Source organism: Neomonachus schauinslandi, chromosome 3 (assembly GCF_002201575.2).
Source record: "Neomonachus schauinslandi chromosome 3, ASM220157v2, whole genome shotgun sequence".
Classification (NCBI taxonomy): Eukaryota; Metazoa; Chordata; class Mammalia; order Carnivora; family Phocidae; genus Neomonachus; species Neomonachus schauinslandi.
The window spans coordinates 174,954,801-174,982,140 of record NC_058405.1 but is presented as its reverse complement, the minus strand read 5'-3'; the positions used below and the strand labels follow the sequence as shown (position 1 = coordinate 174,982,140).

General features: G+C 51.7%; 1 protein-coding gene across 8 annotated transcripts; it reads left to right on the top strand.

Moving 5' to 3' along the window:
- Positions 1 to 7,576: 7,576 nt before the first annotated feature.
- On the top strand, positions 7,577 to 26,789 carry LOC110591796 (aspartyl aminopeptidase). Of its 8 annotated transcripts, none has more exons than XM_044913421.1 (15): positions 7,577 to 7,636; positions 16,783 to 16,876; positions 16,962 to 17,050; positions 17,156 to 17,269; positions 17,522 to 17,647; positions 17,866 to 17,996; positions 18,279 to 18,354; positions 18,474 to 18,581; positions 19,329 to 19,406; positions 20,313 to 20,396; positions 21,417 to 21,577; positions 21,987 to 22,026; positions 22,151 to 22,252; positions 26,120 to 26,287; positions 26,651 to 26,789. In XM_044913421.1, exons 1-15 carry the CDS (start codon positions 7,577 to 7,579, stop codon positions 26,699 to 26,701), a joined length of 1,482 nt encoding a protein of 493 aa, XP_044769356.1. In that variant the 3' UTR covers positions 26,702 to 26,789. The 8 variants fall into 8 exon arrangements, with proteins under 8 accessions (XP_044769356.1, XP_044769357.1, XP_021558379.1 ...); XM_021702704.2 differs by lacking the exon at positions 7,577 to 7,636 and adding an exon at positions 16,089 to 16,144 and having other exon boundaries at positions 26,651 to 26,777; XM_021702705.2 differs by lacking the exon at positions 7,577 to 7,636 and adding an exon at positions 16,177 to 16,231 and having other exon boundaries at positions 26,651 to 26,777.
- The last annotated feature ends 551 nt before the right edge of the window (positions 26,790 to 27,340 follow it).

The following is a 27,340-nucleotide window of genomic DNA, read 5'->3' as shown; positions in this document are numbered from 1 at the left end:
CATGATGAGACATGACTACACTAGCCAGCAGAAATGGGATCGGCTTCCTCCTTAGACATATGTTCTCCCTACCCACCCGCTCCTCCCAACTGCTGGGGGCTCCCGTCTTCCATCTCCCTGGGCTCCCCTCCCCTCATCCCCGTGTCCTGCCAACAAAACAAATGACGTCCCCCTGCCCTGCATCAGCTCTCAGGGGCTCAGCTGTCCCCGCACATTCCTCTCCTCAGCACACCGGCCACCCCGCACAATTCCCAGCAGTTTGTAGGGGCTACTTCTGAACTTCTCCTTCTGCCCTTCCCCGTGTCCTGAAGAGATGGAGACCCAAGGCAGAGGAGCCCCCTTTCCCCACACAGATGTGCACCCCCACTCCCAGCCGAAACCCCCTCGCAGAACAGGAGAAACGCTCTTTGACCAGACTGGGGTGTTTCTGGGTGGAAGAGGGGAAGGGGTCTGAGAACCGGGGTGGAGGGTGTCAGGGTGAGCCGGGAGCCCCTGAGGTGGGGTCAGAGGGCGCACTCAGCCCTGCTCCCACCTCCATGCAGGGAGATGTCACAGGCTCCTTCACCTGCCACGGATTCACACCCTAGATAGCCTCTGAAGGCCTAACTCTAATCCCTTTGCCGAAATGCAAGCCCCTTCTTTCTTTCTTAGAACTTGACCCAGAGAGAGAAAGGTAGCTTCCCCTCTTCCCTGAAAGTCTGTCAGGTTCCTGGTGCCATCACTCAGCCTCTTTCCCTGATTCATCCCCATTCCTTTTATCTTTCCTCATAGGCTTTTTTGGTTTCAGCCCCTCCGGTTTGGCCATATCTCTGATGTCCTGGGCCCTTTCCAGGTTTCCTACATCACTCTGAGGCTGTGGAGTGCTTTAAACAGGGACTGAGCGGGCTGGCAATGACCTCACATGGCCACTATGCACAGTTGCTATCTATAGCCTTATAGGATCATCCTCCTCTTCCTCCAACCAGCTGAGTCACAGTCATCTTGGGGTCCACTCAGACCCCAGGGCCCTCTCTGCCACTCTAGACCACAGCCCACCACAGCACTGGGAGCCGTTCTAGCTGCTGAGTGGGATGCTTTATTCTTCAAACCATCCAAGTACACAATGAAAGTGAGTCTCAGGTTCCAGAAGATACCCCTTCTCGGACCCTCAGTGTTTTTATAGCCCCAGTCCTTCATCCTTCTATCTTCTCACATCTGTCCAGATAGCCAGCCAATGGCCAAAATTCCATTTGACCCGGCAGAGGGATGGGTAAGGGGTGGGGGTGGGGATTTGGGAAGCAGCCGCCGGACCACTGCCTGGATTCAAATTGGATCTATCACTTGTGGGTGAGTTACTTCACCTTTCTGAGCCTCAGTTTACTCATCCGTAAAATGGCTTCCCCATGTTGTAAGGATTAGAGAGACACAGTGATTGTATACGGCAGGTGTCCAGAATACCATGCCTAGTATACAGTAGGTGCTCCATAACTGGTAGTTATGTGGGGCGTGCTATTCTGGACACCTGCCATATGCAATCGCTGTGTCTCTAATCCTCACAATATTAGGAAATAACCCCTATCCTCATTTTACAGTTATGGATACTAGGCTCAGAGAGGTTAGGGAAGTTCTCTAAGGTTGTATAGAAAGTAAAAACAAAGTCTGGATTAGAACCCTAGTTGATGGCTCCTAGAAACCCAGCTCATTTCTCTGCGTCTCTAAAGCCTTGCCACAGATTGACTTGGCAGGCTCGGTTCTAGGTCCTTCCTTTTTTTAACTCAGCCCTATCCAGGGATCTCCGCGGAAAAGTCCCCCGTCTAGTGGGCAAGTCCTGCCCAACCTTCCACCCTGCTCCTCTCCCCAACCCCACTCTCCTCAGAAATCCGACTGGGCTTGGAGGGGGGTCAGGTTTTAGGGAGTCTGGCATCCATCCCACAGGACCTGGGGGCGCTGAAGTTTTCCCATCTAGGGAATAAAGAGGCCAGTGGGGGCCACTCTGCCTTGTGCCACCAGCAGGTCAGCCGGGCACCGGGGCTTCTCTGCCAGCCAGAGAGGATCCCCTGAGTGCACCCTGGCCCCAGACTGCCCCCAGCTGGCCTGGGCACGGGCCTCAGACAGCACCATGCACAATGCAGTCCTAGAGAGGCTGCTTCGAGGACTGGGACTAGGGGCTGGGCTGGATCCTGGGGTCCAGGGTCAGCTGCTGGGGATTCCCGCTGCTCCAACTCTCAGGCCCCAGAGGCACCCAGAGATGTTCCAGATATACCCCCCCTTCCCAAATCTAAAGATCCTGAGAGATAACAATTTGTCGTAAACAGAGCACTGGAGTTTTTCTCCCCACCCACAGCAGTTAGAACCCTATCCCCCAACTGTCCCAAAGAGCCTCCCTGATGCCCCCTCCCCAACCAGCCTCAAAGAGACAGGCCAGGATCTCCTTCTGCCCTTCCCCAGGCTCCCCAGCCACCCTGGGCACCAGAATAGCCCACTGACCACCTGCCTTGGGAGCTGGGAAGGGCCCCAGCTGGTGCTGCCAATCAGGCAGGGGGAGGGGGTTGGGAGGAGAGGAAAGGGCCACTGGGGCTGTGGGAGTTTTGTGCTCCTCAGTTTTGTGCAAAGAGCTCTCCACCAACACCCTACAAGCAACAATGTTCCCCCCCCCAACTTCCCAGCCAGGATAAGGCTTGGGGTGCCAAATACCCTCTCAGGATGGGGCTCAGACTATCTCTATCCCCAGCTTCTTCCCCTTCTCTGGTCTCTGCCCCCTTCCCTTCCTCTCCAGGCCATTCCTCCTAACCCCCTCCCCACCACACACACCTCTCCCTTCAAATCTGTCTCCACCTCCCCCATGGTTTCCGCCCCTCCCCCTCCCCCAGCTCCCTCTGAGCAGGGACGCCCTTGCTTGCTGACCCCACATTCCGGCCTTGCTGGGGTTAGAAGGGCTTCCTGCCTGGTGTGGGATCCCTGCCCCCACCCTTAGCTCCTGGCAGCCTCTCCGGGCTGGCCAGCTGCTGGCCCTTTGCAGTCCCCTTCTCTGAAACCTCCCCCAGCCCCAGGCCCAATTTAGCTCCTTTAATCTTCCCTGTAATCCAATCCGACGGTTTCCTGAGCACACATTGCACTTCCCAAACGCCAGTCCCTGGAGAGGGGCTGGGGCAGGGTGGCCTCAGCTATTCCCTGCCTTGGAGCACCCCCACCCTATCCCGGCACCCCTGTGGTGCCTCTCTTCTTCACACCCCTAGGAGGCCCCAGGGAGCTCCTCCTGCGTGGGCCTCTGCCATCTGGCCTCCCTGTAGCCACATCGGGACGCTAGCCTGACTCCTCACCTCGCTTTCCCACCTCTGGGCCTTCGTTAATGCTCTGCCATGTGCCTGGAACACCCTCTCCCCCAAAGTGCATTTCTTCCCGAGGAACTCTTACCCCTCCCCTCTCAAGGCCAGCTCCAGCCTGATTTCCCAAATTCCAGACTATAGACTCTGGGACCAGACTGCCTGGGTCCCTAAACCTGTCTCTGTTTCTTACTAGCCATGCGACCTCTCTGAAACTCTTCTTTCCTCATCTGTAAATGGGGATCATAACAGTGCATGCCTCAGAGGGCGGCTGTGAGGATTAATTGAATTACTTTATGTAAGTAAAGTGCTTAGAACAGTTCTGGGTAGATTGCAAGTGCTATTTAAGTATTAAATGAAAATTATCTTTTCCTGCCTTATATTACAATGACCATTCCTTCCAAGTTAAGACACCCATGAACTATGAAACACTTCATTTATTTAATAACACCATTTCAGGGGGAAAAAAATGTTACCATGTGAAATGTACAAATTGTAAGCCGTCTTCCAACTTCATATCTGTGTGAATTGCTCCGTAATGATATCTGTGGCATCTTTTTCAGCCAGCCCCCTTCTCAGTTCCATGGGCATTCATTGTTGGTTTTTTGTTTTTGTTTTTTTCAAGTAACCTCTATGCCCAAAGTGGGCTTTGAACTCAAGACCCTGAGATCAAGAGTCGCATGCTCTACCTACTGAGCCAGCCAGGCGCCCCTTGCGTTCCTTGATTATGGTTGGTACACCAGGGCTTGGATTCAAGTTCTCCCAAATGGTATTTAGCTGAGCAAACTGTTTTTCCTAAACAGCCAAGATAACTCACAAATGTAGTGAATGTTAAATGAAATGATATATATTTCAAGGCGTTAGCACTGTATTGGATATTCCTCACAGGAGAACCATCACTGTGATGATTTAAAAACGTTTCTCTCCAGGGCGCCTGGGTGGCTCAGTTGGTTAAGCGACTGCCTTCGGCTCAGGTCATGATCCTGGAGTCCCAGGATCGAGTCCCGCATCGGGCTCCCTGCTCAGCAGGGGGTCTGCTTCTCCCTCTGACCCTCCTCCTCCCTCTCATGCTCTCTGTCTCTCATTCTCTCTCTCTCAAATAAATAAAATCTTTAAAAAAAAATAAAAAATAAAAATAAAAATAAAAACGTTTCTCTCCAGAGACGGGAGAGGTGGGCAAGAGCTAGTATTTCAGGGTCGAAGTGCCCTCCAGTGGCCATAAGGGAAAACTGCAGGCTTCGTGAGGAGCCCGGGGGCCCATCCTTTGCCCGTCCAGGAAGGAACTCAGCCCCACCCACCACCGCCCAGCCGGGCTTATCCAACCCTTCTGGAATTCCTCACATTATCTTTCCTTTTACAGAGGCCTTAAGGGGTTTAATAGGATAAGAGACCAGGGGCAGAGCTTTAGCCCAGGAAGGTCTATAGCCTGTACATACACTATTTCTCAAAACTTGTGGGCCCAGAGCTCTCTGGCAGGGAGGTAGGATGGTGGAATGCTGTGCGCTGGGCATCAGTTCTCCTGGGACTTGGACACTGGTACCTGGCCTGTGAGATACCCTTCTTGCTGCCCACATCCAGAAATCTAGCACAGACCAAGTATAGCCCATTCTAAGTATCTCCTTCTATGCTTTGACGGATTTGTCATTTATTTACCTTTCCTCACTCCTCCCTCCCTCTGTCCCTCCCTCCCTCCCTCCCTCCCTTCCTTCCTTCCTTCCTTCCTTTTCCATCAGTATTTACTGAACACTGGCTGTGTACCAAGCTTCACATCCTAGGTGCTGGGGTTAAAAAGATCAATCCAATACAGACACACACACAGCTGCCAAGAGTTGTTCACGATGTCCCAGACACCACATGCAGAGTTAATCCTTGCATTTGAGTGTTTACAGCTTCTCTGTGTGGCTGAGTGGGAGGGCAGAGGCAGGAATACCAGATCCAGGCTGCCTGACTTCCCTTGATGAAATATGTCCAGAGTGGAAGCTTTGTCTGGGCAGGTTTGGGGGCTGACTTCCCCCTCCTGGGCCACACTGCTCCTCTGAGAAATCCTCCCCATCTCAAACATTGACCAACCCCCCAGCTCCACCTGCCTCGGGGTCCCTTATCTCCCCTCCCTTCCCCCACCATCGCCCTTTGCCCAGGGCCTAGTGCTGGGGGTCAGGGAGGGCTGGATAGGGATTTTACTTACCTGAGACTTAGCATCCAAACCCAGATCGCTGGCCACGTCTGGCCAACTCCCCATTGTCCAGGAGTGAGAGGAAGGAGCCTTACTCTAGAGGCACTGCATGCGGGGAGGGGGCGACTGGAGGCACCCAAGGTTCGTCTTTTGGGAAGATGACAGGAGGGGGAGGAAGAACTGGTGGGTGGTGTGTGCATTGTTCCTGGGACTCTGTTGCCTCCCTGAGCTGTCATCCTCCTCCCTTCCCTTCATGATCAAACTTTTCAAGTGTCTTCCCATCCCTTCCCACCCCGTTGCTTGTTCCTAATAGTTCCATTTCCTTCGAATTCTTCCCAGCTGCCTTAGCACAGGCTACTGGTGCATCATTGGTCCCCTCCACTCCTGGGCCCGTCTAACAGAAGTGTAATGAGAGCCACATATATGTCACTTTAAATGTTCTAGCAGCCACATTTTTATGTTTTTATTTACTTTTAAAGATTTTATTTATTTATTTGAGAGAGCTAGAGAGAGAGCACGAGCAGGGGGAGAGGCAGAGGGAGAGGGACAAGCAGACTCTGGGCTGAGTGGTGGGGCTCAATCTCATGACCCTCAGATCAGGACCTGAGCCGAAACCAAGAGTCGGATGCTTAACCAACTGCACCACCCAGCCACCCCGAGGTGAGATTAATTTTAAAAATAGAGTATTTTAAGCCAAAGTATCCAAAATTTTATCATTTCCAACGTGCAATCAATATTTTTTAAAACTGAGATGTATCTTTTTTCACAAGCTGATGTGTATACTATTTTATACATGTGGCACCTCTCAATTCAGACTTAGCCACACTCCGAGTGCTCGGTAGCCACATCGGCCCGTGGCTACCATACTGAGCAGTGCAGTTCTAGAGCCTTCGTTTCCTACTGGCTTACACGCTTTTATTATGTGTGGTTAATCGTCTCATCCCCACGCGTCTTGTCTCCCAAGGGAGATTAGAAGCCCCTCCCCGGGCCTGAGTCCCCATTTCATTCATCCCGGCCTCTCCCGTGGCACCTTACAGCGGTGTGCCCCCCTCAGGAGGCCCTCCAAGCATGTTTGTTGATGGGAGTGAGCGTTGGGGATTGATTTTGTGGTTTAGCTCTGGCTGTAAATGGTGTTTTATGGATTGTTTCTGGAGATGCACCCCGCTGCAATATTAGCAGAAACAAGCAGCCGCACTGGTCAGCAGAGGCAGAGACAGAGGCCTCAGGGCAGATAGGATTCCCTGAATCAGGCGGGGGAGATCCTGCCAGACCACAGCCCATTTCTCTGGCTTAAGAGCCTGTTGTGGGCACAGCGCAATCCTGCCTGCAGCCCCATCTCCGTAGACCTGGGATAGAGCCCTGGTCGGGGTGGGTGACACAAAGGATGCGACTCCAGCATCCCACCACCACTGGGCTGGGAGCTCCTGGGGGCAGAAAAGGAGTTATTCAGGTCAACAAGAGCCAGACCCACAGCAGATGTACAAAGCACGCTTGTCGAGTGACTAAAGGACTGGCTGGCCAGAGCCAGTGAAGCCTCTCGTTCATATATTCATGCACCCGAAAAATGTTTGTGGAGCATTGGCTATGTATCAGGCCCTGTGCTGGGTACTAGGGATTCAGCAGTGAAAAGCAGATGTGAGCCAGGCCCTCCCGGAGCTTACCTTCGGGGGTGGGTGGGGGGCAGGAAACAGGATAAATAAGTAAACTGTTGCCAATGCCAATGAGCACCCTGACCCAGGAAGGGAAACAAAGGGGCCCAGATAGAGAACAAGGGTGGAATTCTTCAAGTGAAGAAGAAAGTCTGTCTGTGGCTTCCTGGGATACAGGACCCTCCCACGCCCAGGTCAGGGTCACCGTGTAGACATTGGCCCCTAGAGGCCAGCCTGAGGCTCAGCGCTGTGAGGGCATTGCTGTTTCCAACTGCATTGATGATGTCACAATGGGCCCTATGGGGACAGGGACTGAAGACCCTGGGCCTTGGAGCAGAGGGGTAGAGGTGGGGGGTGGGGGGAGTGGGCAGAAAAGGCAGTAGGGCCCCCCCAGGCGTCTATTCAGCCTCTGGCAGACCTGGTCCGGCTCGGGAGGAGGTGAGCAGGTGACCATGGCGCTCAGCCTCTCCGCCACGTCCATTCCCAACAACTGGCTCCCAGGCTACCCTGAGGTAACCGGGCCTGTCTTCTAGGTCTGTCTTGGGTGGGAGTGCCCCAGCCAGAGCAGGGCACCAACCTGTAAGCCAAGCCTTGTCCTAGGCATTGGGGGGGATGATAAGATGAGGGAGATCCGGCCCCTGCCCTCAAGTTGCTGACTAATCAGACCCTACGCGAGAGGCTTACCAGATCAATACTCCTCGTCCTTTCTCGGCTAACTTTGGAGGAACGGTGTGCTAATTGTTGGTGGACTCATTCCAAACAACCCTGTCTGGTCCCCCAGCTTCTCTCTGTGTTGCCCCACAACAAGGCACTGTCCTCAAGGGCGGCTCAGCCATTGGCACTAGTGTTTTTGAGACTCTAGACTGTGCTTCTCAGGGTGATCTAAGGACAGAATTTGCAGCATGGGTTAAAAATGCACATTCCTGAGCCTCAGCCCAAACCTTCCAAAGCAGAATTGTCAAGTATGGGGCTCATGAATCTGCATTTTAAAAAAACACCCTAGGTAACTCTTACCCTAAGCACTGCCCTGGTGTTTTTCAGTTTTTGGTTTTTGGTTTGAGGGCTTGTTTGTTTGGTTGGGTTTTGCCCTGGTGTTTAAATACCTCCTACGGTTCCCAAGTCCGGCTGATCAGGGTGGGTCAGTTTCTCGGTCTGAGATGGGTGTTGGCTTTGATATTTTTATTACTGATGAAAAGCCCTGATTCATAGGCTCCTGGCTGTCCGTTTGGAAGGAATCAGAGGCCACTAAGAACAGAATTCTCTATCTTTTCGATCCATCTAAAATGCCTACCTGATGGGCGCCTGGGTGGCTCAGTTGGTTAAGCGACTGCCTTCGGCTCAGGTCATGATCCTGGAGTCCCAGGATCAGGTCCCGCATCGGGCTCCCTGCTCGGCAGGGAGTCTGCTTCTCCCTCTGACCCTCCTCCCTCTCATGCTCTCAGTCTCTCATTCTCTCTCTCTCAAATAAATAAATAAAATCTTAAAAAAAAAAAAATGCCTACCTGAGCAGACACTGTTTAAAGGCCATTAAAATACCAGACACAGAATAACCCAGTCCCTGGAACTTTATAGACATATTTACTCAAACCCAAGTGCTTGCAAAAAGTAAATAAAAGGGAAGCAAAATAAGCAAGCACCCCTAGAAATACAAACTGAAAGTAAACAGCCCTGTTCTCTAAAATAAACAGGACAAATCCAGCGAGGATTAAATGACCTCTAGTCAGACAGGCTCAGAGCCAGAAATGCCCCATCCTGGCTCCGGGAGGAAGGAGAGGGGAGGCCTGTCTCCATCACCTGGGGGCGTGTGCCAGGATCACTGCCCTGGGGGTCAGGGCCAGGCCTGCAAGAGCAGACAGTATCCTGGGTATGGGTGCTCCCTCGCCCTCCCTGCCAGCCTGAAAATCAGGTCAGGGTCTGAAAATCAGGTTTAAAGATCAAGAAGTGTGCCCTAAAAAGCCTCTGATAAAATGCACGTTTCCTGGAGGTGTAGAACCTCAAGTCACTATCATCTGCCATTTATTTTTGAATTTAGCGACCATTTATTTAGCACTTGCTGTGTTTTAGGCCCTGAGCCAGTCACTAAAGATATCCCGATAAGTAAATTGGTGCCCTCACGTTGCACACCGTTTACTATGAAAGAAACAATAATAAATGGTAACATTTATCGCTCACTTACGATTTGAGGAACTTAACGACAAGCACCCTCCAGGCACTTTTTAATCCTCATAACATTATGGATCTCATTGACTCTTCCTAACGTCAGTGCAGTTACTACTAGTCTTTCCCCATTTGACAGACGTGTCGACTGAGGCTCAAAGTCTGTGGTGTAACAATCAGCTCTCCGAAAGAAGAAGAAGAAAAAAAAGCCCTGATTTGTAGTGTTTGCTGATCTTGGGAGTGTAAATCCTCCCAGGCGGGTTTCAGGCTACCAGCCCGCTGTCCCTGAATGTGGAGTTGGAAAGATGCAGGGGTGTGGGCAGGCTCCAGCATCCCCATTGCAAACAAGGCTCACAGCTAAGCACGGCTCACAGCTAAGCAAGTTCAAGCCAGCACTTGAACCCAGGTGTGTGTGATCCCCAACCCCGCGCCTAACCACTTTGTTACACCATCAGTAACCTACGTGTGATCATTGACATCGGAAAGGGATACATCTTAAGACCCCCGTGAAGTGCCAAAAGTTTACAATGGTCCATAAAACCTCTTGGGTGGTTAATATCCTGTGCTTCCTCTACCTCTGTTTTTATCACCAACAGGGCAGTTGGTTTTCTTTTGAGAGCCATTTAAAAAACTTCTGATTTTGAAATAATTATCATTCACAGGAGGTTGCAAAAATAGTACGGAGAGGTCCTGTGTTCCTTTCACCCACTTTCCCTCCATGGTCCCGTCTTAAATAACTATGGTACAATATCACTAGCTGGCAAGGGACATTGGTAAAAGGTGTGTGGGTATTTCTATGCCTTGTCATCTAGGATTGCCAGATTTAGCAAATAAGAATACAGGATGCTCAGTTAAATTTTGTCTTTTTGACTTTTGTTTTGTTTTGTGCAAGTATAGCCCATGCAATATTTGGGACATACTTATACTAAGAAATTATTCTTTATCTGAAATGCAAATTTAATCGGGTGTCCTGCATGTTGGCTGGCAACCCTCATTTTATTTTATTTTTTTTTTAAGATTTTATTTATTTATTTTGACAGACAGCGAGAGAGGGAACACAAGCAGGGGGGAATGGAAGAGGGTGAAGCAGGCTTCCCGTCGAGCAGAGAGCCCGATGCGGGGCTCGATCCCAGGACCCCGGGATCATGACTTGAGCCGAAGGCAGATGCTTAACGACTGAGCCACCCAGGCGCCCCAACAACCCTCATTTTATTACATGTGTGGAGTCATGCAACCACTACCCTAATCAAGATAGAGAACTATTCTGCCACCACAAACATGTTCCTTATGCTACTCCTTCACAGTCATATCTATCCCCCCCCCCCCCCCCCCCGCCCCTGGCAACCACGAATTTGCTCTCCATTTCTGTAAATTTGTCATTTTTCCCACTTAGCATAATGTCCATGAGATCCATCCAAGTTGTTGCACTTTTCAATACTTTGGTCCTTTTTATTGCTGGGGAGTATTCTCCTGAGGGCAAATTTTCACAAAGAATTTTTTTTTTTAAATCTCATTCATTGGATAAATATTTATTGTATTGCTACTATGTGCCAGGTGCAAACAGGGAGCAGGTGAGGAGCTGGTTGCAATCAGGGTTGGGTTTTTGCCAGGCAAGTAAGGAAATGCAGAGTGGCAAGGCATGGGCATGATTAAGACAACTGAGTGGATGACACGCTGGGTGGGAAGGAAGCAGAGCCTGGCGGGGGGGGGGGGGGGGGGGAGACAGGATCAATAGTTCATAGTTCTGTGCAGGTGAAGAATTAATAGAGTTGGGTGCCTTTTTCAGAAGGGTTTCCTATCTCACCCCCAGTTTATTTTTTGTTTAAATATCAACATCAAAAGAAACATTCCATCTACTTTCCCTTCCACACTTAGACACAATTTCCAAATCAGAAGTAATACAGTTTTACGTGGGCATTTTTTTTTTAAGTTTTTATCTATTTATTTATTTGAGAAAGGGAGAGAGCGCACAAGCAGGGTGAGCTTCAGGCAGAGGGAGAAGCAGACACGCCGCTGAGCAAGGAGCCGGAAGTGGGGCTCAATCCTAGAATCCTGAGATCATGACCTGAGCCGAAGGCAGATACTTAACCGACTGAGCCACCCAGGCGCCCTTTATGCGGGCATTTTTAAACTGAAGGTTTTAGGGATAAATGTTAACCAACAAATTGCTTACTAACTCCATCAGGGTACACAAGAAAACAAAATTTTGGTCACAGAAAGTACCTAAAGATCATCTTTCCACCTGTTACTTTTTAAATTTGCTATTTAGTTTTAAAAGTAGGTAATATGTGGATGGATATAGGAAAAAATTCAAAAAGTGCAAAAGGATTTATAGGAAAAGAGAAGCTTTTGTCTTACCACAGACCCTCAGTCAAAATTTCTCCTTCCTAGAGTCAGTTACTATTTCCTTGTGCCCGCTTTTAAGCATATAAGAATATATGTGTGTCTGTGTGTTTATACACAAATGGAGCATACCATAACTGCTATTCTGTACCTTGTTTTTTCATTTAGTATATCTTGGAAATTGTTCCCTGTCAGTACCTATAAAAGTGCCACATTCTTTTTACCCATACAAAGTACATTTTTTTTTAATATTTTATTTATTTATGAGAGAATGAGAGAGAGCGAGCCAGGGGAAGGAGCAAAGTGAGAGGGACAAGCGGATTCTGCGCTGAGTGCAGAGCCCCCCACGGGGCTCTATTTCAGGACCCCGAGATCATGACTTGAGCCGTAACCAGGAGTCCGGTGCTCAAGGGACTGAGCCACCCAGGTGCCCCTAAAGCCTCCCTCCTAGAACATAACATTGAAAATTACAATCTTGCCGAAACTGCTCACCTCAATGCATCCTGGGATTTGTAGTTCTTAATCAGTTAAGTCTTGCTTGGAAAACAGAACTTGAGCAGAAGATATGTTAGAAACAAAAGTGCCCTTCCAACAACACTGTAGAAGGACATACTGTACTGTATCCATGCACGCTGCTATCATGATGCCCAGAGGCAAATTATTTATACATTTAAACAACCAAGATATCTACCAGCAATGAGATACCCAGGGCTGTCTTGGCATCAGGAAATCAAGATCATTTTAGCAGACAGGGCCAGTACACATATCGCCCCCCCCCCCCCACACACACACATACACCTTCTCTTCCTTACACCATTGCTTTGGTCTTTGGTATCTCAAATCACTGTTTTTTTTTTTTAAAGATTTACTTACTTGACAGAGACACAGCGAGAGAGGGAACACAAGCAGGGGAGTGGGAGAGGGAGAAGCAGGCTTCTCACGGAGCAGGGAGCCTGATGCAGGGCTCAATCCCAGGGCCCCGGGATGATGACCTGAGCCAAAGGCAGACGCTTAACGACTGAGCTACCCAGGCACCCCTCAAATCACTCTTAACAATTACGTGACAAATTACTACTTAGGAAGCTTCTCTCACATACCGAGGGATCAGAAGGGACATATATATCAAATGAACACACACTGAAGTATGTGTCACCAATTGCTATGGTAACTTACAGGTATTTGCACTTTAATAGTTGTTCAGCCAAACAGAAATGAATAATGGTAGCCTTGTAAACATCAGCTAAGGACTGGTGGGGAAGATTTTCTCAGCAGGCTGAGGACAAGAACGATTCTCAGAAACATTTTTTGGATAGCTAAGGTCCCCCCTTGGCCCTCCCATTTCATAACCAATACCATTCCACTCTCTTTCCAAACCTGTTTCCATGCATTTCCATATATACATACATAAAATCCAGACATTTAGCTCATTATGTGAGTTTTACCAATGCTCTTGCCCTGTAAGTACTATTCTGGAAATTGCTTTTTTTTTTCCCCACTCAATCTTTTCAGCACTTTTTTCCTATGATAATACATAAAAATCAACCTCATTGTTTTTTTACTGCCACATGGCACTCTGAAACGCTGTGTCTCAAACTTGAACTTGCATTCAGATCATCTAGGGATCTTGCTAACATGCAGATTATGATCTGATAGGTTTGGGGTAAGCCCTTGGGTTCTTTCTGCATTTCTAGAAAGTTGCCAGGTGTTGGTAGATGCTGCTGGTCAAGAAATCACACTGTGAGGAACAAAGATGTAGAGTATGAGTGAAATTGTGTGTTAGAGCTCATTTAAACCAGCCCATGAGAAATGACTGTCAAATTTCCAGGAATTTTGTGATCCTGGTGCTAAACGTAGCCATCATTAAAAAATTCAATTATGTAAACTTACAATAAATTATATTGCAAACAGATAACAAATACTCAAAAATCATCACTTTCCTAGCTATTTTACTATGAATCTATGTTCTTTAGGTTATTTATGTCTATAATGTCTGTAGGGTACAAATCTATACAATGGCATGCTTTTGTGTGTCTCCTCCCAACTCCACACTCTGTTCATGTTGGCAGCTTGGAACCAGCCCCAGGGAGTATTTACAGCACAGAAATCAGTATAAAGGCATGCATTTCCCCAGGCCTTCTCCCACACTTCATATTACCAATCTTTCTTATTTTTGCTAATCTGACAAATCAAAAATGGCATCTCATTTTTAACTTGCATATCCCTGATTACAGTGAGACCAAATCTCTTTTATACTCATTCCTTGGAATTTATTTATTTATTTTTAAAGATTTTATCTATTTGAGAGTGCACGAGCGGGAAGGAGAGGGACAAGCAGACTCCCCGCTGAGCAGGGAACCCGATGTGGGGCTGGATCCCAGGACCTTGGGATCATGGCTTGAGCCGAAGACAGACACTCAGCCATCTGAGCCACCCAGGTGCCCCTCATTCCTAGGAATATAATAGTATTTCTTGTTCTTGTAAATAGGACCCTTTTACTAGTATAGTTTCTAGTTGATTATTGCATGGGAAAGCTGATGACTTTTAAAATCAGGCCACTCCTCCTAACCAGTTCAAATAGCTTGTCGGTTTATATTCTTAGAGGTTCTAGGTAATCAAATAATCTATAAGTAATGAGAAATGTCACTTTTCTATGTATATAATTGTTTTGCTTTGTGACACCAGCTTTGACTGCCACATTGACAACCAGCAGTAAAGTTCACCGGTGTCTTACTTCTGACTTGAAAGGAGCACTTCTGTATTTCCCCACTCATTTCTGCAGTTACGTCGTTATCCTTTCTCTTTCTGGCTTCTTAAGAGGATTTCGTTTTGTTTTTTATCAAGAATGGATGGTCAATTTATCCAGTGTTTACTTTCACTTTCTAAGTAACCCATTTTGGTGATATTTGAATCTCTCACATTAGCATGTACTCTTTTTTTGTACTCTGAAGAGCATTAAAATTTTTTTAAGTCTCCTTCCCTTATACATCGTACCCCTGTTTCAGCTCTTGTCACTGTCCGTGAATGTGTCCCTTCTCCACTAGCCAGCCTCTGGCTCTGAGAGGAAAAGAATATTCTCTCCATGACCCATTCAGCACTGAAACTTTATACCTAGTGACATTTCAATGAACGGTTAGGGAATGCCATGAATTTACCCCACCACCTGTATATTCTTGAACACGAGCAATACCTACTCCTGTGAACTGAGGGCCGCTGGGCCTTTCCCACGGCTCCCCACCCCCCTCCCAACATTCCTACCCTGGTATATAAAGTACAGATTGTGCTGTTGACCTGTAATCCTTGGAGTGCTAACACCCCTGGTTGCTGGGCCCTGTTTTGGACCCAGGGGCCACCAAGAGTCCTGATCAGAATCTATGACTAGGCGGGTACCTTGGTTTTTTAAATTGCTACTCACCACTCTTGACATATGAATATTGGGATTGTCTCCAAGAACCTGTGGAGTTTGTTTTATTTTGTCCTTTTAAGAAGTGGATAGAGTGTGCAGACAGGAGTCAAATTCTAGATGCATCCAAATGGCTGTGTGATCTTGGGCAAGTCATTACTTCTCTGTCCCTCAGGGACTTCCCCGCGAACATAACACTTTCCAAGGTGCATACGTAAAGGGCCAGAAAAGATCTGAGAGTGGCTTGTTCCAGGTGCCTGTAGTCAAATTAATTGAGTCCAAACTCCACTTCTGCCATTTACTGCCCTGGACAAGTGATTCGTGTCTGTACTTGGTTTTGTTCATGTATAAAACGGGGACCGTGAAGGGGCGCCTGGGTGGCTCAGTCGGTTTAGCGTCTGCTTTCCGCTCAGGTCAAGATCCCAGGGTCCTGGGATCCAGCCCCACATCCGGCTCCCCGCTCTGCGGGAGCCTGCTTCTCCCTCTCCCTCTGCCTGCCGTTTCCCCTGCTTATGCTCTCTCTCTGTGTATGTCAAATAAATAAAATCTTTAAAAAACAAAACAAAAAAATAAATAAAATGGGGACCATGAAAGTACGAAGTTGATAGAGCAGCTGTGAAGATTAAACAGATAACACGTGAAGCCTTACCATAAAGCTAAAACTCACCGTGAGCGCTCCATGAACACTAGCCCTGTTGCTTTTATTATCACAAGGGTGCCTGTGGAGAGAGAGAGCACTCTGTACAGCACTCATCGGACCAGGTGAGCTGGCAGGGGCGAGTTTTAGCTCGTACCCTCCGACCCGGGGCAGGCGTGGGGGCGCGCGGCTCGCGGCTGTCCTAGCACCTCCCGGTCAGCAGAGGGCCCCCGCTACCGCCGCGGACAGCGAGGGCGGGGCGGGCGGCGCGGCGGGGGCGGGGCGGGAGGAGCGACCTAGCGAGGGGCGGAGCAGACGGCGCGGCGGGGGCGGGACGGGCTGTGCGGCCTAGCGAGGGGCGGAGCAGACGGTGCGGCGGGGGGCGGGGTGGGGCGGGGTAGGGCGGGGCGGGACGGGCTTAGGGGGCGGGCCGAGCACGGGGGCAGGGCTAGCGGACGCGGGCCCACGCGTGGGGCCATGCAGGTAGGTGTCCACGGCCCGCCCAGCTCTAACTCCGATCCCAGACCCGGCTCGGAGCCGGCTCAGGCCTAAGCTCAACAGCGCGCTGAGGTGAGGGCTGTGCCTGACCCAAAGCGAAACCGAAAGTCCGGCCTCCGTGACCTGATCTTCCTGGGGTTGGAAAAGGGTGGCCTGCGAAAGACTGGGGGCGTGGAGGGGGGGGTGGGGTATTCCCCGGCCAATAGGATTTTGGCTCCTTGGTGCAGGCGGGCTCTGAGTTAGGGGCCCTCTTGGGAGCTTGGAGCTCGGAACCCACCGGGATTTCTGGGCTGGGCGGGCACGTGGGGGTGGGATTTGGGGGGCCGGGCTGAAGCTCGAATTAGGGGGCGGGCCGACTTGGACGAGCTGGGCGGGGAGCGCTGCTGGGGTTCTGATACTTTGGCTAGAGGGCTGGAGCTTTCAGCGGAAAGAGGTTTGGCCCGGCATCTGCGTCGGTCGGTGGGAAAAGGGGCGGAAGCAGAGGTCTGAGCCTTGGAGCGATCACTTCGCGGGAATGGGGCTTATGGGAATGGGGGAGGTGGTTTCCGGGGCCTGGATAATATAGGTCAAGGGTCCCAAATCTCGTAGGAGTCTGAGCAGCCCCCCTACCCCGCCTCCACTAGGTGGCCATGACCAGTAGGGCCCGCAAAGAGGCGGTGCAGGCCGCGGCCCGGGAACTCCTCAAGTTCGTGAACCGGAGCCCCTCTCCTTTCCACGGTAAGTGACCAGGACAGGGGAGGAGGGTGGTGGCTGGTGTGCCTCCTAACCGGCTTCCATCGCTAAGCGAGGGCTTTTTCTACAGCCGTGGCCGAGTGCCGCAGCCGCCTTCTCCAGGCTGGCTTCCATGAACTCAAAGAGACGGAGAGCTGGGATATCAAGCCGGAAAGCAAGGTACGTTGGGTGGGGTGGGGACAGAGAAGCAGGTCCCGAGGCCGGGACTCAAAGTCCTTTGTGCCAGCCGGCTAGATAATCCAATCAATCTCCCCCCCGCCCCAGTACTTCCTGACCAGGAACTCCTCCACGATCATCGCTTTTGCTGTGGGAGGCCAGTATGTTCCTGGCAATGGTTTCAGCCTCATTGGGGCCCACACGGACAGCCCCTGCCTCCGGGTGAGGAACTGGGGCTGCGCTGGGGTAGGGGAGGCATCAGGGGAATACAGGGCAAAAGGGAATGGAGAGGTACAAATTGGGGGCTCCATTCCTGCAGCGGGGGGAGACTTGTCGCCCCCTTCCTCCACACTTTGGGCCCTTCTCTGTCAGCGATATTCTTTCTGTGTTCCTTAGGCCTCCGCCCGTCTGTCTCACCTCCAAATCATACCATTCGGCCTTCTCTGACTTCTCATTCCCCATCTTCACACTTAGGTGAAACGACGGTCCCGCCGCAGCCAGGTGGGTTTCCAGCAGGTTGGCGTGGAGACCTATGGTGGTGGGATCTGGAGCACCTGGTTTGACCGGGACCTGACCTTGGCTGGACGCGTCATTGTCAAGGTGGGAACTGGGGTTGGACCTGGGAGGTTCTCACCTTCACAGCCTGAAGATTGACTGTGACCTTCCTTCAGGGTACCTGTGGAGAGCCCCCCGCCCAGGGAAGGGGGAGTGGGGCAGTCTGGGTTCGAGCATCATGTTGGTTAGTCTGGGTGAAGTGGGGGTTTTAACCCGCTGTGGTTGGGAGGCGCCCTGGTTTGACCTGACCCGGTGGGCCACAGTGCCCTACCTCAGGCCGGCTGGAACAGCGGCTGGTGCACGTGGACCGGCCCATTCTCCGCATCCCACACCTGGCCATCCATCTGCAGCGCAATGTCAACGAGAACTTTGGGCCCAACATGGAGATGCACTTGTGAGCCTGGGGCAAGGGCCGTGGTGACTGGGAGGGATGGCTGTGGCACCAGGTGATGGAAGGGGCCCCGGGGGACCTGGGACCCCGCTACCTCATGGTCGCCACAGCCAGGTTCTACTCTCGGGACCCAGTTGTTGATGTCCGAGGGCCCTCATAGCTCTGCCATTTGGGAAGCAAACTGGGAATCGAAGGGCAAGGGCAGTTCCCATTGGGAGATGCCCGAGCTCAGGGGTGCCATGTCCTCCAGCTCGCCCCACGCTTCCCTCATGTGTCCCCCCACAGAGTCCCCATTCTTGCCACAGCAGTCCAGGAGGAGCTGGAGAAGGGGACCCCTGAGCCTGGGCCTGTCAATGCTACAGTAAGAGAGTCCCCTGCTCACAGGAAGGGGGGAGGAGAGGGGGAAAGGACTGATTCCCTGAGAAGGGGGAGGAGGGGAAGAGCAGACCTTCTTCCTCCCAGCATGCTTCTGCCCTGCAGGATGACCGGCACCACTCGGTCCTCATGTCCCTTCTCTGCGCCCATCTGGGACTGAGCCCCGAGGATATCTTGGAGATGGAGCTTTGTCTTGCTGACACGCAGCCTGCGGTAGGGAATGGTTGCAGGGACTCATGGGTGGGGATCGCGGGGATCCTGGCCTGCCCCAGTGTATCCCCTGAAGCACTCACCACCTCGGCCAGTCCCCCGGTTCTTCTCATCCCTCTTCTTCCCAGTAGACACCATGTCCCTCTGCCTCCAGGCCAGTGGTTCTCAAAAGGGCACTTTCGTGCTCCAGGCCTGCCTCCTTGGATGCCTGCGTGGGCCCTGGGAATCAGCCCCTCCAGAGATTTCTCCCCTCCTAGGAGTTTCTGCTGCAGGTGGTCGCTGTGTACTTTGAACCCACCCTGGCCCTGCACCCCTGAGGGCAGAAGTCCCGGATACGGCCCCCGTTTTTCTGGAGCCTGCCCTCGAGTCCCTCCCGGTTGCCCACAGCAGGAGATTATGAAATCTTCGGATGTTTGGTCCTCTTTGAATGTGCACTTTCTGGGCTGGTCTCCTCTTCTGTTTATTTCCTTAGCTTTCCTTGTGTCCGTTCAGCTCCCCCCTTTTCCCCGTCCCACAGGAGCTGGTAGGAACCGTAGACATCATCCTCCCATCCCTCAGCTCCTGCCCAGCTCCATTCCCCGTTGTCCATTCAGCCCGACCCAGCGGGATCCCAGCGCCCGAAGCCGGGGGACAGGGCGGGCTTGCACACACAGCCAAGGAGGCTCGCTCAAACCCAGGCCTTTGGGAGCAGGGAGAAGCAGTTGAGTTGGGGCGGAGGGTTGAAGGTTGGGCCGACTGTCCTCTTTCTAGGTCCTGGGTGGTGCCTACGAGGAGTTCATCTTTGCCCCTCGGCTGGACAATCTGCACAGCTGCTTCTGTGCCCTGCAGGTGAGCAGCGGGGGTGCCCGCAGGCGGGGCACACCGCCGGGAGAAGCTGTGGTCGGGGGACTGCCTCAAGGCCTAGCAGGTCCTAGGAGGGCCACTGGCCACCTCCTCCGTCTGCTGGCGCTCGGGGGACTGTGGGGGGGAGGGGCCGGGGCTGAGGTAGGGGAAGGCGGAGAGGCCAGCTCGGGCACCACGGGGTCTCCTCACCTGGCTCCACTGCGTCTCTTTTATATTAGCCTCTGCTTCCCGGAGGGGCCTTCGTGTCTCATGAGGCAGCATCACCCTCCTCCCTCTGCTCCCCCTGCCCTCCAAGCTTACGCCCACCCAGCCTTCTGTCTGTGCCCTTGGGGTCTCCGTGGGGCCGGCTCTCTTCCTTCCAGTCACCTTGGAGTGACCTTCTTTCTACCCTAGTCAGTTCTATTTCTTTCTTTCCTCTTGCTCTCTCTCTTTTCATCCCTCTCTCTCCCACCCCATCCTATTCTCGGAGACAGGCTTTGGGCCTTAATGGAGACCAGGGCCGAACCTGGGACCTGTGTCCCCTTGATGGAGTCCCAGTCATCTCTGTGGACCTCGATCTTTTCACTGGGGCCTGTTCGTTTATGTGCTCTGTGTGCTGTTTTTGACTTCCCAGGATTCTCCACTCTTCTCCTCCATTTTATTCATCCTCCTGCCTTTCACGTAGGCAGGTAGGGGAGCACACCCAAAGGGTGGTTCTCCCAGCCCAGCTGAAAGGTCTCCCGCAAGCCAGCCAATGCCCTAAGGGACAAAGGCCGGTCAAAGGCCCAGCCCGCTTCATCCCGGCCGTGACAACAACAGGCAGCCGGGAGCGTGAACCTGCCAGATATTGGTGGGCAGGGTTATGGAAGAAGGAGCAGTGAGGAGGATGCTCTTGATCCCCCCCCCAAACAGGCTTTGATCGACTCCTGTGCGGCCCCTGCCTCTTTGGCCGCGGAGCCCCACGTGCGCATGATCGCTCTCTATGACAACGAAGAGGTACGTGGAGGGCCCTGTGGAGGGTCTCTTCTGTGGAGGGGGTCCCCTCTGTGAAGCTTCCCGCAGCCAGCTTGTGCCAGGCACCCCCCGTAAGCCAGGGCTGTTCTGGAAACCACAGAGCTGGAAGGCCTATGCTCCCTTAGCACTTGGTCGCCCTGGCTCAGCATGTATCAGTTTCTAGAGGTGTGACCATACCTCCCGTGTGCCACATGGTGAGCTCCTCAAGGACAGGGACTCTGCCCTTCATCCTGTAGCCCCAGGGCTCAGCGCATGGTAGGGCCTCGCTCTGCGCACTCCCGTGAGGTGCGCTCTTAGACACCGTCACAGAGCCTGAGCAGATGGGTCCTTCTCTCTCCTGGAACTGTACGGGTCAGAGTGAGCAGTTGAGGACAGGTCTCTGCTGTCCCGAGCACTTGGCTGCCATCTCAGGATGCAGGCCGCCCGGCTGTTCCCGCTCCTGCCATCGTGTCTATACTGAGTGAGGAGGACGGGAGGAAGGGGCAGAGGGAGAGTGCACGCCCATCCTTTTAAGGCGCAACCCGAAGGGGGCGTTCCTCACTGCCGTGTTCCATGGAACTCCTTCGGCATGGCCACATTAGCTGCAAGGGAAAGCTGGGAGTGTCCTCTCTAACTGGGTGGTCCTGTGCTTAGCTGCAATTTGGGTGTTTTCCTGTGCAGCATAGCGTGGATAGCTCACAGTCTCTGTTACGTGCATAAAAGACGATTGGCCAGTGTGGTGGGGCACCTGTGCGAAGCCCCAGATGTGAGGGTTGGGGGAGGAAGAGGGGAGGAAGGTGCAGGAAGCCCACAGAAAGTGCTCTTTCTGCCCCAGAGATGACATAGGACTAGTTCGGCCCCAGCCCACCCTCAGGTTTTCAGGGGCACAGCGTTGGGGAAGTTGCTGACAACACCCCACATTCCTCATCCACTGAGTCAGCAGAGTCCTGGGCACCAGTGGTGGTCCTGGGTGTGGGGCCCCTCTCCCTGGCTTCCGGCTCTGGCAGTGTCTGCTGTCACCAGGTGGGCTCCGAGAGCGCCCAGGGGGCACAGTCATTGCTGACAGAGCTGGTGCTGCGCCGACTCTCAGCCTCACTCCAGCACCTGACGGCCTTCGAGGAAGCCATCCCCAAGTCCTACATGATCAGCGCAGACATGGCGCACGCCGTGCACCCCAACTACCTGTGAGTCTGCCGGGCCAGGCGTGCAGTCCTCACAGCTGGAGACCCGAGTGGAACCTGCCTTCAGGCTCAGCCCCAGCCCCAGGGCCCCAGCCTCTCCCCCCTTCCCCTTCCTCCTCACGCTGGCTGGAAGGTCAGTGGTGGCTTCCTTTTGACTGCGCCAAGACGCAAATGGGTCAAAGTCATGTAATGCCCAACCCGGGTATGTTGAATAGACTCTCTCTACAGCCTTCTTTCCACCCACTGCTAGAGGATGCCTGGGACACTGTTTGGCATGCCCGTCAGGTCCTACCGCGCTGGGTGGGGAAGAATGCTGTGGTGCATTAGTGATGTTTCCAGGGCGTAGCTAGAGGTGGGTGTTGGGAGACCCCCTCCTGTTTGCCATCCACAGCCTTGACTCCGTCTCTTACAGGGACAAGCATGAGGAGAACCACCGGCCCTTGTTCCACAAGGTGAGATGCACCTGTTTCTCCTTAGGGACTTGAAGGCCTGGCTGGTTCTGGGCCCCGTCTCCTTCCCTGTGGGCCCATCACCCACGAGTGCCTCACCCTCGCTTCCTGATTTCCCTCTCCCCAGGGCCCTGTGATTAAGGTGAATAGCAAGCAACGCTATGCCTCGAATGCGGTTTCAGAGGCCCTGATCCGAGAGGTGGCCAATAAGGTCGGGGTGCCCCTGCAGGTGAGGCTGGGCCCTGCCTGGGAAGACGGGATAGAGGGAGTGGGACCGGGGGGGCATAAACAGATGATGCGTCCCCAGTGAAGTGGGGGGGGGTGCACACCTGGGAGCCAACCTTTGGTGGCTGGGCCTTCAGTAGAGCGAGAAGAATGGGTTTTGGATCTGGGCAGAGCTGGAGTCAGTGCTGGATGTGCTGTGGGCTAGCCCCGTGACTGTGGACGAGGTGCTCCGTTTCTCTGGGTCAGTTTCCACACCTGTTAAATGGGGCTGATGATGAGGCCTCTCCTGGATTTCTGTGAGACCTGAAGATACAGTGTGCTTGTGACACATGGGTTTAGTCCTGCTTTTTTCCCATCCAGCTCCCTGTGTTTCTCTTCCACACCCTGGGCTCCTCCACAAGTGAAGTTCAGGACTGGGGAGGCTGGAACTGCCACTTGCTCATTTTCATTCTTGCCGTGGCAATGGCCCATGTCGTCAGAAATAGGTGGAGGTAGAGCTATAAGGGACTGGGGCCCAGGAAGTCCAGTGACACACAGCAAGCAGGTCCTGGTGGGTCAGGACCAGGTGCTGGCATCCTGCCTCCCAGTTCAGGGCGCTCTCTGCCAAATGGAGCCCCCCCTTGCCCCACGTAGACCTGAATGTTCCCTTCTCGGGGAGGCCTCTCTGAGGAAGTGACCCTTGGAGCTGAGACTTTAGAAAGAGGCAGCTGTGGGTGAGTCTGCAGGGAGAGCATCCCCGCAGAGGGAATGAGTGCAAAGGCCCCAAGGGGCACAGGAGTGCACTCGGCCTGTCAGGAGGGGACAAAGCCAGAGCGGTAGAGGCGGGGTGAGAAGCGGGGAGAGAAGCCTACACAGGCCAGTCATGCAGGGCCTCCTAGGCCATGGAAGGGGGTCTGCATGTTCTTCTAAGGCAATGAGAAGACATTGGGGGAATTTTCTTTAATTAAACTCACAGCAGAAGCAGGACATGTGTACTTTAAAAAAAAAACAGGAAACACAAATAGAAATAAGAAAACATCAACCCACAGAGATTTGTGTATATGCTTTCAGATTTTTTCCTATGCATGTACTTAACACATATTTTATAAAAAGTGGAATCATTTTGAATGTATTGTTTGCTTCCTCTTCACTCTGTATTCTCTACATTTTCATTTCAGTACACTTCTGTTTCAGTAAATTTGTACCTAATCCTAATGCACAGATTTTTTTTTTTTTTTAAAGTGAGCTCTATGCCCAGCGTGGGGCTTGAACTCACAACCCCGAGATCAAGAGTCACATGTTCTACCGACTGAGCCAGCCAGGTGCTCCCAGATCATTTTCAGTTTTCCCTAGTTATCCCCAAAATATTCTTTACAGATTCTTGTCCTACCTGAGTATCTAGTTCAGGACCACATGTTACATCTGGTTCATATGTTGCTTAAATATCTCATAGTGTAGTGCAACCCTCACCACCCCCTTTTAAAATAACGTTGAGGGCACCTGGGTGGCTCAGTTGGTTAAGCGACTGCCTTCGGCTCAGGTCATGATCCTGGAGTCCCGGGATCGAGTCCCACGTCGGGCTCCCTGCTCAGCAGGGAGTCTGCCTCTCTCTCTGACCCTCCCCCCTCTCATGCTCTCTATCTCATTCTCTCTCTCAAATAAATAAATAAAAAATCTTTTTAAAAAAATAAAATAAAATAAAATAACGTTGATTTGGGGCGCCTCGGTGGCGCAGTCTGTTAAGCATCAGACTCTTGGTTTTGGCTCAGGTCGTGATCTCAGGGTTGTGAGATCGAGCCCCGAGTCGGGCTCTGCCCTCAGCGCAGAGTCTGCTTGGGATTCTCTCTCCCTCTTCCTCTGCCCCTCCCGTTCGTGTGCTCGCTCGCTCTTTCTCTCTCTAAATAAATAGATAAATCTTCCAAAAAAGTAAAATAAAATAACATTGACTTTGAAGAAATGAGGCTCATCATCCCACATGATGTCTCACTTTCTTGGTTTGTCTGGTTGCTTCTTTGTGGTGGTGCTTAGCTGGTGCCTCTAGGCCCTGTATTTCCTGTAAATTGGAATTCATGCCCAAAGGCTCGATAGATTCAAGTTAGACATTTTTGGCCAGAAGACGTCATGACTGGTGTGTCCTTCATGTTGCATCATCCATGTATTATCTAGGTGATCCGCCCCTAGTGATGATAAGATTGAGCACCTGATTGGGGTGCCCTCAAACCCTCCATCATATGGGGGCTTTCCTCCTCTGGCTGGACGGTAACTGTGTCAGTGATGAGTTCTCTATCAACCAGACACCTAATGGTTTTGACACCCATTGACAGTCCTTGCAAAATCAGTAATTCCATCCCTCCAATTCATCCCTCTACGAGTCATCCCTTCAGATATTAGCTGCTAGTCTTCTGAGAAGCGGAACTTTCTCCCCATCAACTAGGGCTATTTGGTTATCATGAAATATGGTTTCTTCTGGAAAGACCAGATAAATGCCCATTCTTTCCCTTTAATAACCAGTTTTCAAGGTGACGTATGTTAATAGCCACTTCAAGAGGTGACGCATAGGGTTTTTTTCTTTTCCTTTTTCTTTTTTTTTTTTTTAAAGATTTTATTTATTTATTTGAAGGAGAGAGAATGAGAGAGAGAGAGCACATGACAGCGGGGAGGGTCAGAGGGAGAAGCAGACTCCCTGCTGAGCGGGGAGCCTGATGCGGGACTCAATCCCGGGACTCCAGGATCATGACCTGAGCCGAAGGCATTCGCTTAACCGACTGAGCCACCCAGGCGCCCCTCTTTTCCTTTTTCTGACATTAAATCAGATTTTCATTGGTTCAGTGTAGATCCAATGCACTGTAGTAATTTTATTTTATTTATTAGAGAGAGAGAGCGCAGGGGGAGGGGCAGAGGGGGAGGGAAAGAGAATCTCAGGGAAACTCCCCACTGAGCACAGAGCCTGACACGGGGCTCGATCCCACGACCCTGAGATCATGACCCAAGCCGAAATCAAGAGTCAGATGCTTAACCGACTGAGCCACCCAGGCGCCCCTGTAGTCACTTTATTTCATCGTCAGATAGTCATAACTGACCAGTGGGAGTCTTGCCTTTGGACATGCGTCCTTTGACAGGACTCTTCAAAAGTTTTCTTGCTTTCTGTACAACAAGAAATTGCAGGCTCATCTCATTCATTTCTCTCCCTAGACATGGCAGCTTTGGAAGGATGGTGATTTTGGAGACTGTGGTCTGACACCCTGAGTGTCTGTTGTTATCATGGGGGACAGTGCTTTGGGGTCACTTCTGTTGACGTAGCTAGAAAAAAATATGTTTTGAAAACCATGAGTTAATACTATAATTCTTATTCAAAAAAAATAATAGTTATTACTTAATCTGATTTTATAATTCTGTTTTCCCTCACACTGAAAATCTCAACATTGTACATCATAGTATGACTTTCTTATTTATTTTTTTACCAGAATATAAAGGAAATGGTTTCGGAATGCCAATAGCAATATTTCTAAAAACACTAAAACTGCTGAATGATTGTTCTTTGTGTGTGTATGGGGGCGGGGAGAGAGTGTATGTTAAGCAAGCGGTTGATATAAACGGCACATTTTTTTTTTTTAATTCCCTTGCCTGCTATGGATTCTTAATGGAAGGCAAGATGGTGGTAGCCAGAATGAGGGTGGCAGTAGTTCAGACGGAGAAAATGGGACCAATGCAGAATATACTGTCCTCTGGGCCTGCCATTTAATGTGGGCTTCCTGTTTTCATTCTGGTCACATCCACTCCCTGAGGGGGCAGAAGTGGGCCCCTGTCAGCCCTGCAGTTCTTAGGCGCCTTCCTCTTTGGGCTTAATGAGCAGACACTGCATGCCGTTCCGAGCCTCTCCACCCTTCCCTAGGATCTCATGGTCCGGAATGACTCTCCCTGTGGAACCACCATCGGACCTATCTTGGCTTCTCGGCTGGGGCTGCGGGTTCTAGATTTAGGCAGCCCCCAACTGGCCATGCACTCCATCCGGGAGACCGCCTGCACCTCAGGAGTACTCCAGACCCTCACCCTCTTCAAGGTGACTCCTACCTGACCCATCCTCGCGGCAGCCGGGCTCGTTCCTCCTCCAGTGCCCGGATGGGTTGCTGGGGCAACATCATTGCTAGGTGGCCGGCTTGGGTGATGGGAGCTGGCTGTCTTGGGACTACCATGTAGGAGAGGAAAGGTCCCCATTCTTCTCCAGGCCCAGGGGCCCTGATCAGCCCCCAGAGGATAATGAGAGGATGGAGAGGGGGCGGGAGATGACAAGACTGGGAAAGTTGTCAAGTGTGGGTGAGCACCGTGCCTCTCTGGCTCGGCCCTGTGTTGGCGGGAGGTGTGCCGCAGGGCACCCCCAGCTGGCCTCCACTGATTCCAGATCCCATGTTGCTTTCCATTTTAGGGCTTCTTTGAGCTGTTCCCTTCTCTGAGCCGTAACCTCTTAGTGGATTGAGGCCTCTTGGAAAGACTTCTCTTGCACTTGAGAAGTGGTCAGTTGAGCTGAAGCTGGATTATTAAAGTGGATTTCTCACTCAGACTCATTCTGTTGTACTTGTTTGGGAACCGCAAGGGTGGGAGTTGAACCTAGCTTTGACCTCTGAAACCAGAACAGAGTGGGTAGGGAGGAGGCAGGTAGAGGAGGCCGCAGCTCCTGGGAGCTGATGGAGGCCTGATCCCGAATCTCTTTTCCTCAAGGCCATGCCTGAAGTCGGTGACAGGTAGGTGGGTCCACAATTGGAAGGTCCCTTCTCCCATCCCTAGTCCTCTTTTCTGGGAAGTGGCCTCAATGCACTTGCATTACCAGAAGAGTCCAGGAGCCCTTCTTAGTGCTGTGAGGTCTCCACACCCAGCACGAGGCCCCCAGAGCCCGTGCATTCCTCTCCCTGCCCCACTCAGTCTCGTTAACTTTTATAAGCAGTCTCTTATTATTCAGTGTTTTTTTCCTCTGGTTAATAATTTCCACCCCATCATTTCTCCCTTCTCCTTTCTTTTTTCTTCCTTCCTTTCTTCCTCTCCCTCCTCCTCCATTCCCTCCTCTTCCTGCTCTTCTTGTGTTTGTTCATCCCCCTTCTTTGCCTTACAGTTTGCCTAA